This window comes from Delphinus delphis, chromosome X (assembly GCF_949987515.2).
Source record: "Delphinus delphis chromosome X, mDelDel1.2, whole genome shotgun sequence".
Taxonomy (NCBI): domain Eukaryota; kingdom Metazoa; phylum Chordata; class Mammalia; order Artiodactyla; family Delphinidae; genus Delphinus; species Delphinus delphis.
This window is the reverse complement of record NC_082704.1, coordinates 69293340-69305638: the sequence shown is the minus strand read 5'-3', so window position 1 is coordinate 69305638 and position 12299 is coordinate 69293340. Positions and strand designations below refer to the sequence as shown.

General features: G+C 47.8%; 2 protein-coding genes across 2 annotated transcripts; both read left to right on the top strand.

The window, feature by feature from the left end:
* Nucleotides 1–860: 860 nt before the first annotated feature.
* LOC132418764 (OTU domain-containing protein 6A-like) lies at nucleotides 861–1736 on the top strand. Its single transcript, XM_060002746.1, has one exon. It carries the CDS (start codon nucleotides 861–863, stop codon nucleotides 1734–1736), a length of 876 nt encoding a protein of 291 aa, XP_059858729.1.
* An 8055-nt stretch (nucleotides 1737–9791) lies between these two features.
* Nucleotides 9792–10667, top strand: LOC132418763 (OTU domain-containing protein 6A-like). The gene has a single exon (XM_060002745.1). The coding sequence runs from the start codon at nucleotides 9792–9794 to the stop codon at nucleotides 10665–10667; it is 876 nt and encodes a 291-aa protein (XP_059858728.1).
* The last annotated feature ends 1632 nt before the right edge of the window (nucleotides 10668–12299 follow it).

The following is a 12299-nucleotide window of genomic DNA, read 5'->3' as shown; positions in this document are numbered from 1 at the left end:
GGTGGATTTGAGGCCTAAACTGAAAGGATTCTGTGTTCCCAGGAACATAAGGAAATATCTTTGTTCTGATACACAAAATTAAGGGTTCAGGGCTTCCCTGGTGGCACAGTGGTTGAGAGTCCGCCTGCCGATGCAGGGGACACGGGTTCGTGCCCCGGTCCGGGAAGATCCCACGTGCCGCGGAGCGGCTGGGCCCGTGGGCCATTGCCACTGAGCCTGCGCGTCCGGAGCCTGTGCTCCGCAACGGGGGAGGCCACGACAGTGAGGGGCCCGCGTACCACACACACACACACACACACACACAAAATTAAGGGTTCATCAGTCAAGGCAGCTAAAGAACTGGAGAGAGCCACATTACCTCCTGAACACTGGGAACAATGACAAGTCCAGTGTCAGAGCACATTCAGCTGGTGTAACAGTATTTGTCATGTGATTCTCAAGCAGGACCAGTGTCTGCATTGTGTTCAGGCTAGGAAGAAGTACGCAGTTCAGAGTCCACGAAAACCTCCACAAGCCCAGTTGCTGCACGTAAGGCACAAAGGCGGGATTTTACATCCGGGACAGGAACCCCGCTAAAACCGGAAGCACGTATTGCCACGTGGTCTAATGGGAGCATAGGTAGGGTCTCCCAACAGCCAATCCTAGTGCCAGGAGTGTTTAGGAGGCGTAGCCGCGGAGAGACAGCGGCCAATGGCAGAGAGGTCCGTTAATAGAGTGAAGGCAACGGCGGGTGAGGGGAACAGAGTACAGCCGCCAGGGGAGGCTGAGGAGCTCTAGGCAGTTCGGTGGTCAGACTGTTCACGTGAAGTGTAGCGGTACTTCAGCCACCAAACTTCGATTCTCGCCCGCCCTTAAACATCATGGGAGATTCACAGAGTGAGCATCAGCGGATGTTACGACGCCACAGCCGCGAGAAGACAGAGCTGCAGGCCCACATTCAGGGCATGAAGAGCTCGATCCCCAAGAGCGACAAGCAGAGAAGAAAGCAGTTGCTCCTCGATGTGGCTCGCCTCGAGGCCGAGATGGAGCAGAAGCACCAGCAGGAGCTGGAGAAGTTCCAGGAGAGTTTCCCTGATAACAGCAGCCTCGATTCTGTCACTGAAGATCTGGCCAAGCTGGATCTCGAGAACAAGCCTCCTCACCTCTGGAGGGCACAGAGAAAGCACAAAAGAAAGGAGACCTTCAATAGAGAAAGCCAGGATTGGATGGACAAGGCTGAGATGGAGCATCTGGCCAGCTTGCGCCATGACGAGGAAATGAAGCTCGGCGCCATCCTGCGGGCCAAGCATCTGGAGGTGAAGGATATCCCGGCCGACGACCACTGCATGTACCGCGCCATTCAAGACCAGCTGGTGTTCTCCGTGACCGTGGGGAGCCTGCGGAGGCGCACCGCCGAGTACATGCGGCAGCATGTCGACGACTTCCTGCCCTTCTTCAGCAACCCCGAAACCGGCGACGCCTGCAGCCGCGACGACTTCTTGAGCTACTGCGACGACATCGTGTTCAGCGCGTCGTGTGGAAGCCAGCTCGAGCTGAGGGCCCTGTCGCACGTCCTGCAGACCCCCATCGAGGTGATCCAGGCCAACTCGCCCGCCGTCGTCATCGGAGAGGAGTACACCAAGAAGCCGCTCACCCTGGTCTGCAAGCAGTACTCCTACAGCAGCGCGGAGCACTACAACTCGGTGAAGCCACTCGACACCGGCTCCGGCGGGAGCGTGGCCCGGCGTCTCATCTAGGCCCGCTGCCGCCATCGCCGTGGCGGCCGCCGTTGGAGCCGAATCTGCCGCCGCCGCGTCTCCTCAGCAGGCTCCGCTTTTTTCCTTCGGTTTTCTCAAGGTTTTGTTTATTCATTTTACTTAGAGCTCACCCCTCTCTCCTCCCCCGCCCCCCCCTTCTTCCTCCCTCGCTCTTCTATCCTCCTCGATCGTCCCTGGGTTGCTTCTTTCACGGGGTAGGGGGACCGGAGGCTGGTGACCAGGAAGAGATCTGTACCGTCCTACCCTAGCGGAGTGAGTTTGCCAAGTTCTCACCTTTCTTGCCCTGAAGGGTCTCTGCGCCCGCACCCATGAGAACTGGTCACGTTGCAAGTAACTTTGGGGTTCAAAAAATGGCAACTTGGTTTGATGCGTTCTTCACTTGGGGAAAAAAATCAGTTTAGCTCAGAATCTTCCGGTTGCCCCGTGAATGTATTCATTACTTAAAGTTGGAGTTGATGTGAATGAAATGATTTGGGAATGCCTTTTGCTTAGTTCTTTGGGGAAAAAAATGTATCGTGGGCTGTTTGGGGGTTTTGCTTTCCACTTCAACAGGGCTACTCAGGAGACGTCTCAAGTTACAAACAAGACCTCCTGTAGTTTTTTTTTTTTTTTTTTTGGCTGCACTGGGTCTTCCTTGCAGTGTGGGGGCTCTAGGCGCGCGGGTTCCAGTAGTTATGGTGTGTGGGCTTAGTAGTTGTGGCTTGCAGGCTCCAGAGCGCAGGCTGAGTAGCTGTGGCTCACAGGCTTAGTTGCTCCGCGTCACGTGGGGTGGGGTCTTCGCTGACCAGGGCTCGAACCTGTGTCCCCGGGATTCTTAACCACTGAGCCACCAGGGAAGCCCTAGTATTTTATTTTGTTTTTTCATAAAACCTTGTATGGTTGCAAATTAATTACAGTTGTTTAGATGTTTCCTGAATTCTAAATAATGTTTGTTAACTTTAGAAGTTAAATGTAAGCGTTAAATGTAGAAAGTAGATTTACCTAAACTGATAGGCTAGATAAGGCTTGCTCTAAGATGTGAACGATCTCAATTTAATTTCCTTTATTAAATATAAGAAAGGACATGACTTTATTCAAGTAGTTGATTCATTTCATTATATCTGCAATTGATGTGAACTAAGAAGAGGCAAACTGATAGGTAGTTTAACTTGCTGTGAGGGGTGACATCAACTACTAAGTTTCCTTTATTCTCAGACATAAAAGGGTATAACGTTGTTCAAGCAGTTGGTCCACTTTGTTCTATCTACAACTGGTATGAATGTGAAAGATCTGAATTTAGTCGTTTTCCTTAATTCTTAGAGATAAAAAGTATTTAAAGAGAGATTTTTAAAAGTATTAAAGTAGTTGATTCATTTTGTTATATCTGCAACTGGTATGAAGCAAAAAAAAAGTGAGCAATAAACTTGTTGATATTTGAGACTTGTTGATATCTTGAATTTGCCAAAAAATGTAAAAGTGAAATGATTTGCAGTAAACAATTAAAAAATTTAACCTTTAGATCCTATATTTCAGTGAGATTACTTAAATTCATTTAAAAATTCTTTGTACACACCAAATGTTCTAAAATGAAATATACAAAGGGGAACAGTAGTTTGTTTAAAGAATAAAAGCAGTTTTCAAAAAATACCTGGTTTTCCATTTTTGTATAGCTGACTTAGTTCATATAGAGTTTGTATCCCAGGATCGACTTCAGCAAAGGAATCCTGGAGGGTTAGGGAGCAGGAGTGAAGGGGGAGGACACAGTGACAGATGAAGCTTTTGGAAGGAGGAATGGGCCTGCAGTCTTGATGGTGGCCTGGAGTGGAATATCTCCCAGGGATGGATTTAGGGAGTAACAAGATAGTTGAAGCTATCCTGACTTGATGTTTCACTCAGTGCAAACATCATGAAATGGCTTCAGTTAAGGATGTTCTCACTGCTATGCATGAAAAAGAATTCTCACTTTCAAAAACTTGCCAGTCCAGGGCTAGTTGCAGGAGGGAAAGAAGTGCCACTGTTTTTTTTTTTTCTTGAAGGCAGGGGGTGGGGGGGGAATCTGTTTTCAAAATACAAATATAGAAATCCTGCCAGATAGCTCACTGTGTAAATGTGTGCATCACATACATTTTCAGATAGCCAGCTGGCTGAGAAGAGGAAGTCCCTGAGAAAACTAGGTATTTGAATGCATTGTGAGAAGAGAGCCTTTTATAGGGATGAGAATGCTGGCTGGGGAAGGAAGAATAGGCCAGGAAGGGAGGCATAATCTGTAGAAGGGGGCCTGGCTGGGAAAAAGGGTGAAAACTGGGGAAGGGGTCAGTCTAGGGGGATGAATGGGACGTGGCAGGGGAAAGGGGAACAGGCAGAAGAAGGGGAGACGGCTAGGTAAGGACACCTGTGTGGACTGGGGCACAGGATGAAGAAGGAGGCCAGGCTAGGAAGGGGATAATGGAGTGAGGGCTGCCTATGGAAGGAGGACTTGGCTGGTCAAGGGAAAGAGGCTTAGTTGAGTTAGGAGGCAAAGGATGAGAAAGGAATCCTTGACTGTTCAAGGGGGAAAAGCCTGGGGAATGGCACCTGAGCAGGGAAAGAGATCTGGCTGGGAAAGTAGGCTTAAGCTGGGGAAGAGGGTGAGGCTGGGGAAGGGGCCTGGATGTGGGAAGGGGCCTGTCTTGGAAAAGGAGCACAGACTTGATAGGGTGGCACAAGCTGAGGATGGGAGACTGGCTGGGCTGGGGGAGATTGGGGGATGAAAATATCCTGGCAGGGAAAGGTGGCCTGCCCAGGGAGGGGCTCTGGCAGGGGAATGGGGCCTGGGAGGGAGGCACAGGCTAGGAAAGGAACCTGGTGGCAGGAGACGTACGAATGCTGAGACCGACATAGGCTGGGCATGGGGTAATAGGTGGGTTGATGGACCTGGCTGGAAGAGGGGCATTAGCAGGTGGAGAGGGCCTGCTAGGGCAGGGATCCTGCCTGGGAACGAAGGCGTGTGTCCTGGCTGAGGGAGGGCACGTGGTTGAGGAAAGGGACCTAGCTGGGGCCACAGGCTAGGGATGGGGAGAAGGTCTGGCTGAGGAGGGGGAATAAGCTAGGGAAGGGCTTTGGTTGAGGAAGAGGTATACCGGTTGAGGAAAGGTACCTTACTGGGAAGGAGGCCCGCCTGGGAAAATGAGCTTAGACTGGGGAAGAGGCTGTTAGGTCCCTGGGTGAAGAGAACCTGGCTGTGGGGAGGAGTTTGGCTGGGAAAGAGTTCTCAGCTGGGGGCATGTGTGTGTGAAGGGGTGCCGGCAGGGAAACATCACATGGTTGGGGAGGAGACTTTACCAGTGATGGAGAGCTGAGAGAGGAGGATGCGTGGCCAGGGAAGGAGGCACTGGCTATGAAAGGCCAGTGAAGGGGGAACTCCTTGGAAAAGTGGTCCAGCTGAAAAGGGAGAAGGCTGGGCACAAGCACTTGGCTGTCAGAAGGAGGCCCTTTCTGGAGAAGGGGTCCCGTGAGGGCAAGGGAACAAAGGGTTGCAAAGGGGCTTTGCCCGGGGAAGGGTAGCCTGGCTAAGGAGGCTGTCAACAGGGTCTCAGGTCGGGGAACAGGCCCTGGCTGGGTGAGGGGCCTGCGAGCAGAAGGGTCCTGCATGGGGAATAAGACAGGCTGGGGTTGAGGCCTGCCTGGGGAGGGGAGGCTGACAGCATAGGATGGTAAAGAGGCTGGGCTGTGGCCCAGGGTGGGAAAACTTCCAGACAAGTGGCTAGAGGCTGGAGAGTTGGACACAGGCTGGTAAGATGGCTGGTTTAGAAAGGGGGCCAATCCAAAGAAGGAGGCATAGGCTGAGGAAGAGGCTCTGGCTGGGGAAAGGGGCCTGGCCGGGCAAGGGGACATAGGCTGGGGAAGGAAAACCAAGTTGGGTCAGGGAGCCTGGGCACGGGCTGGCGGGGGTGGGTGGGTAACAAGCTGGGGCAGGGGCCTGGGTAGGGTTGCTGCAAAAGAGGATACTGGCTGGGAATGTGACTCCGCTGGGGTGAGGGTCTAGGTGGGTATAGGGGAAGCCTGCCTAGGAGGGGAAGGGAACCAGGCTGGGGAGCTAGCCTTGGCCAGGGAAGGGGGCATAGGTAGCTGGGGAGGCAGGTATAAACGGACAAAGAGAGCCCGGCTGAGAAGAGGGCCTGGCTGGCTTCGAAGCACAGGCAGGTTAAGGGTTTCTGATGGGGGAGGGGCTTATCTGCTGGGGCAGGGTGCATAATGTGGGGAAATGGGACTACCTGGGGAAGGGGGCTTGGCTCCAAGGGGGTATAGAAAACGACAAATAACGTACAAGGGAACTCCCATAAGGTTAACAGCTGATTTCTCAGCAGAAACTCTATAAGCAAGAAGGGAGTGGCATGACATATATAAAGTGATGAAAGGGAAGAACCAACAACCAAGATTATTCTACCCAGCAAGGATCTCATTCAGGTTCGATGGAGAAATCGATTAGCCCCACAACTATTAAGGAAAACAATTTTGTAATTTTAATGCTCCCCCAACAGCAATCTTTTGGCCCAGATGTTTTCACTGAAGAATCCCACCAAACACTGAAAGCATTAACTCTGTTACATAATCTCTTCTAGAAAAACAGAAGAGGAAGGAAGACTTCCAAATTCATTTTATGAAGCTAGTATTACCCTAATATCAAAACCAAACAAAACAGTACTGAAAGAGAAACCTACAGGCAAATATCTCTCATGAAGGTAGGTTTTTAAATCCCTAATAAAATCTTAGCAAATAGAATTGAGCGACGTATATAAAGAATTGTAAACCATGACCAAATGGGGTTAATTTCAGGGATGCAAGACTGGTTCAATACTTGACAGTACATCAACGTAATCCACCATATTAATAAGCTAAAGAAGAAAAATCACACAAACAATTCAATTGATACAGAAAAAAATATTTGACAAATTCAATACCCATTCATATTACAAAAAAAAAGTCTCAGAAAAATAGAGAGGGGAATTTCCTCAACTTGATAAAGATCATCTACCAAGAAAACCCAAAAAAACCCTGCAGCTAATTCATACTTAATGTTGAAAGATGAAATGCTTTCCCCCAAGACCCAGAACAAAGCGAGCCTGCCCGCCCTCACCACTCTTATTCAATATAGTGCTAGAAGTTATAATCAGTGCAATAAGGCAAAAAAGGGAAATGAAAGGATACAGACTGGAAATATGAAATAAAACTGTCCCTATTCACAGGCAACATGATTCTCTACATAGAAAATTCCAACGAATCTACCAAAAAGAAATAAAATATAAAACACCTAGAAATAGTAAGTCAGTTGAACAAGGTCATAGAATACAAGATGAACATACAAAAGTCAACTGTATTTCTGTATGCTAGCAATGCACATGTGAACACCAAAATTAAAAACACAATACCATTTACAATCACTCAGAGAATGAAATGCTTAAATGTAAATCTAACAAAATATGTGCAGGACATATATGCTGAAAATTATAAAACATTCATGAAAAAAATCAATGAAAATTTAAATAAATGGAGATACATACCCAGGTGTTCATGGATTGGAAAACTCAACGTAGTAAAGATGTCAATTCTCCTCAAATTAATATATGGCTCTAACACAATTCCTATGAAAATCCCAGAAAGATTTGTTTGTAGATATAGACAAGATTATTCTAAAATTTATATGGAAAGACAAAGAATTAGAATAGCTAAAACAATTTTGAAAAAAGAATAAAATTGAAGGAAAGGGTCTACCTATATTCAAGATTTATTTCATAGTAATCAAGACTATGGTGTTGGAGGAGGGATAGACACATTGATCAATGGGAAAGAATAGAGAATCCAGAAATAGACATACACAAACATGCCTAACTGATTTTTGACAAAGATGCGAAACCAATTCAATGGAGGAAGCATAGCATTTCCAGCAAATGATGCTGGAGGAATTGGACCACCACAGGCAAAAGAATGAACCTTGGCTTAAGCCTCAAACTTTACATGAAAATAAACACAAAACAGATCACAGGTTTCAACTTAAAACGCAAAACTATAAAACTTTTAGTAAAAAAAAAAAAAGGACAATTTCTTTGGTATCTAGAGTTAGACAAAGAGTTCTTGACACCAAAACCATGACTTAGAGAGGAAAAAATGGATAAATTGGACTTCATCGAAATTTAAAACTTTTGCTCTGAGAGACACCAAGAGATGAAAAGACAAGTTACAATGTGGGAGAAAATACTTGCAAAGCACATATCCAACAAAGAACAAGTATCTAGAATATAGAAAGAAGTCTCAAAACTCAGTGGTAAAAAACAGTCCAGTTATAAAATGGGCAAATGACGTGAAGATTTTACCCAAGAGGATACAGCACAGATGGCAAATGGGCACATGAAAAGATGAACATGATTAGCCACCAGGGAAACACAAATTAAAACCACAGTGAGATGTCACTACACATCTATCAGAATGACTAAAAATAAAAAATTATGACAACACCAAATGCTGGTGAGGATGCAGAGAAACTGGATTCCGCATACACTGCTGGTGAGAGTGCACAATGGTACAATCACTCTGGAAAATAGCTTCTTAAAAAACTAAACATACACTTATAATATGACCCAGAAATTGCACTCCTGGGCATTTTTTCCCAGAGAAATGAAGCCCTGTGCTCACACAAAAAACCTGTATATGGGTGTTTATAGCAGGGATTGTAACAACCCCAAACTGGAAATAACCCAGAGGTCCTTCAACAGGTGAATGGTTAAATGAACTACAGTACATCCATATCATGGAATACTACGTAGCAATAAAAACGACTGAAGTTTTGATATATGTAAAAACTTGGACAAATGTCCACTTTCCTCCTTTGTAACAAGGAGGAGGTTGTCTCAAGAGCCTTCCCGTTTGGGAGTTCAAGATACAGATGAGCAGAGTGGGGCAGGATGAGAGCATGTTTGAAAGAGCTTAGGGATTTTATTTTACTTTATTTTATTTTATTTTTTAGAACTTTTAGAGATTCAAAATAATCAGAAGGAAGTGGCTTGATGAAGGTCAACTGCCGTGCTTCATGGGAGCCCATTTGGGAAGCTGGGAACCCAGGAGAAGGGGAGTTTAGGGTAGGTGCATTCTGTTGGCACGAGACAAAGTCTGCTCAGCTGTAGTGAACTTTCAGGTTGTTGCTTTCTCACACTGAGATGGGACAGGGTGGATTTGAGGCCTAAACTGAAAGGATTCTGTGTTCCCAGGAACATAAGGAAATATCTTTGTTCTGATACACAAAATTAAGGGTTCAGGGCTTCCCTGGTGGCACAGTGGTTGAGAGTCCGCCTGCCAATGCAGGGGACACGGGTTCGTGCCCCGGTCCGGGAAGATCCCACGTGCCGCGGAGCGGCTGGGCCCGTGGGCCATTGCCACTGAGCCTGCGCGTCCGGAGCCTGTGCTCCGCAACGGGGGAGGCCACGACAGTGAGGGGCCCGCGTACCACACACACACACACAAAAAAAATTAAGGGTTCATCAGTCAAGGCAGCTAAAGAACTGGAGAGAGCCACATTACCTCCTGAACACTGGGAACAATGACAAGTCCAGTGTCAGAGCACATTCAGCTGGTGTAACAGTATTTGTCATGTGATTCTCAAGCAGGACCAGTGTCTGCATTGTGTTCAGGCTAGGAAGTGAAGTACGCAGTTCAGAGTCCACGAAAACCTCCACAAGCTCAGTTGCTGCACATAACGCACAAAGGTGGGATTTTACATCCGGGACAGGAACCCCGCTGAAACCGGAAGCACGTATTGCCACGTGGTCTAATGGGAGCATAGGTAGGGTCTCCCAACAGCCAATCCTAGTGCCAGGAGTGTTTAGGAGGCGTAGCCGCGGAGAGACAGCGGCCAATGGCAGAGAGGTCCGTTAATAGAGTGAAGGCAACGGCGGGTGAGGGGAACAGAGTACAGCCGCCAGGGGAGGCTGAGGAGCTCTAGGCAGTTCGGTGGTCAGACTGTTCACGTGAAGTGTAGCGGTACTTCAGCCACCAAACTTCGATTCTCGCCCGCCCTTAAACATCATGGGAGATTCACAGAGTGAGCATCAGCGGATGTTACGACGCCACAGCCGCGAGAAGACAGAGCTGCAGGCCCACATTCAGGGCATGAAGAGCTCGATCCCCAAGAGCGACAAGCAGAGAAGAAAGCAGTTGCTCCTCGATGTGGCTCGCCTCGAGGCCGAGATGGAGCAGAAGCACCAGCAGGAGCTGGAGAAGTTCCAGGAGAGTTTCCCTGATAACAGCAGCCTCGATTCTGTCACTGAAGATCTGGCCAAGCTGGATCTCGAGAACAAGCCTCCTCACCTCTGGAGGGCACAGAGAAAGCACAAAAGAAAGGAGGCCTTCAATAGAGAAAGCCAGGATTGGATGGACAAGGCTGAGAGGGAGCATCTGGCCAGCTTGCGCCATGACGAGGAAATGAAGCTCGGCGCCATCCTGCGGGCCAAGCATCTGGAGGTGAAGGATATCCCGGCCGACGACCACTGCATGTACCGCGCCATCCAAGACCAGCTGGTGTTCTCCGTGACCGTGGGGAGCCTGCGGAGGCGCACCGCCGAGTACATGCGGCAGCATGTCGACGACTTCCTGCCCTTCTTCAGCAACCCCGAAACCGGCGACGCCTGCAGCCGCGACGACTTCTTGAGCTACTGCGACGACATCGTGTTCAGCGCGTCGTGTGGAAGCCAGCTCGAGCTGAGGGCCCTGTCGCACGTCCTGCAGACCCCCATCGAGGTGATCCAGGCCAACTCGCCCGCCGTCGTCATCGGAGAGGAGTACACCAAGAAGCCGCTCACCCTGGTCTGCAAGCAGTACTCCTACAGCAGCGCGGAGCACTACAACTCGGTGAAGCCACTCGACACCGGCTCCGGCGGGAGCGTGGCCCGGCGTCTCATCTAGGCCCGCTGCCGCCATCGCCGTGACGGCCGCCGTTGGAGCCGAATCTGCCGCCGCCGCGTCTCCTCAGCAGGCTCCGCTTTTTTCCTTCGGTTTTCTCAAGGTTTTGTTTATTCATTTTACTTAGAGCTCACCCCTCTCTCCTCCCCCGCCCCCCCTTCTTCCTCCCTCGCTCTTCTATCCTCCTCGATCGTCCCTGGGTTGCTTCTTTCACGGGGTAGGGGGACCGGAGGCCGGTGACCAGGAAGAGATCTGTACCGTCCTACCCTAGCGGAGTGAGTTTGCCAAGTTCTCACCTTTCTTGCCCTGAAGGGTCTCTGCGCCCGCACCCAAGAGAACTGGTCACGTTGCAAGTAACTTTGGGGTTCAAAAAATGGCAACTTGGTTTGATGTGTTCTTCACTTGGGGAAAAAAATCAGTTTAGCTCAGAATCTTCCGGTTGCCCCGTGAATGTATTCATTACTTAAAGTTGGAGTTGATGTGAATGAAATGATTTGGGAATGCCTTTTGCTTAGTTCTTTGGGGAAAAAAATGTATCGTGGGCTGTTTGGGGGTTTTGCTTTCCACTTCAACAGGGCTACTCAGGAGACGTCTCAAGTTACAAACAAGACCTCCTCTAGTTTTTTTTTTTTTTTTTGGCTGCACTGGGTCTTCCTTGCAGTGTGGGGGCTCTAGGCGCGCGGGTTCCAGTAGTTATGGTGTGTGGGCTTAGTAGTTGTGGCTTGCAGGCTCCAGAGCGCAGGCTGAGTAGCTGTGGCTCACAGGCTTAGTTGCTCCGCGTCACGTGGGGTGGGGTCTTCGCTGACCAGGGCTCGAACCTGTGTCCCCGGGATTCTTAACCACTGAGCCACCAGGGAAGCCCTAGTATTTTATTTTGTTTTTTCATAAAACCTTGTATGGTTGCAAATTAATTACAGTTGTTTAGATGTTTCCTGAATTCTAAATAATGTTTGTTAACTTTAGAAGTTAAATGTAAGCGTTAAATGTAGAAAGTAGATTTACCTAAACTGATAGGCTAGATAAGGCTTGCTCTAAGATGTGAACGATCTCAATTTAATTTCCTTTATTAAATATAAGAAAGGACATGACTTTATTCAAGTAGTTGATTCATTTCATTATATCTGCAATTGATGTGAACTAAGAAGAGGCAAACTGATAGGTAGTTTAACTTGCTGTGAGGGGTGACATCAACTACTAAGTTTCCTTTATTCTCAGACATAAAAGGGTATAACGTTGTTCAAGCAGTTGGTCCACTTTGTTCTATCTACAACTGGTATGAATGTGAAAGATCTGAACTTAGTCGTTTTCCTTAATTCTTAGAGATAAAAAGTATTTAAAGAGAGATTTTTAAAAGTATTAAAGTGGTTGATTCATTTTGTTATATCTGCAACTGGTATGAAGCAAAAAAAAAAGTGAGCAGTAAACTTGTTGATATTTGAGACTTGTTGATATCTTGAATTTGCCAAAAAATGTAAAAGTGAAATGATTTGCAGTAAACAATTAAAAAATTTAACCTTTAGATCCTATATTTCAGTGAGATTACTTAAATTCATTTAAAAATTCTTTGTACACACCAAATGTTCTAAAATGAAATATACAAAGGGGAACAGTAGTTTGTTTAAAGAATAAAAGCAG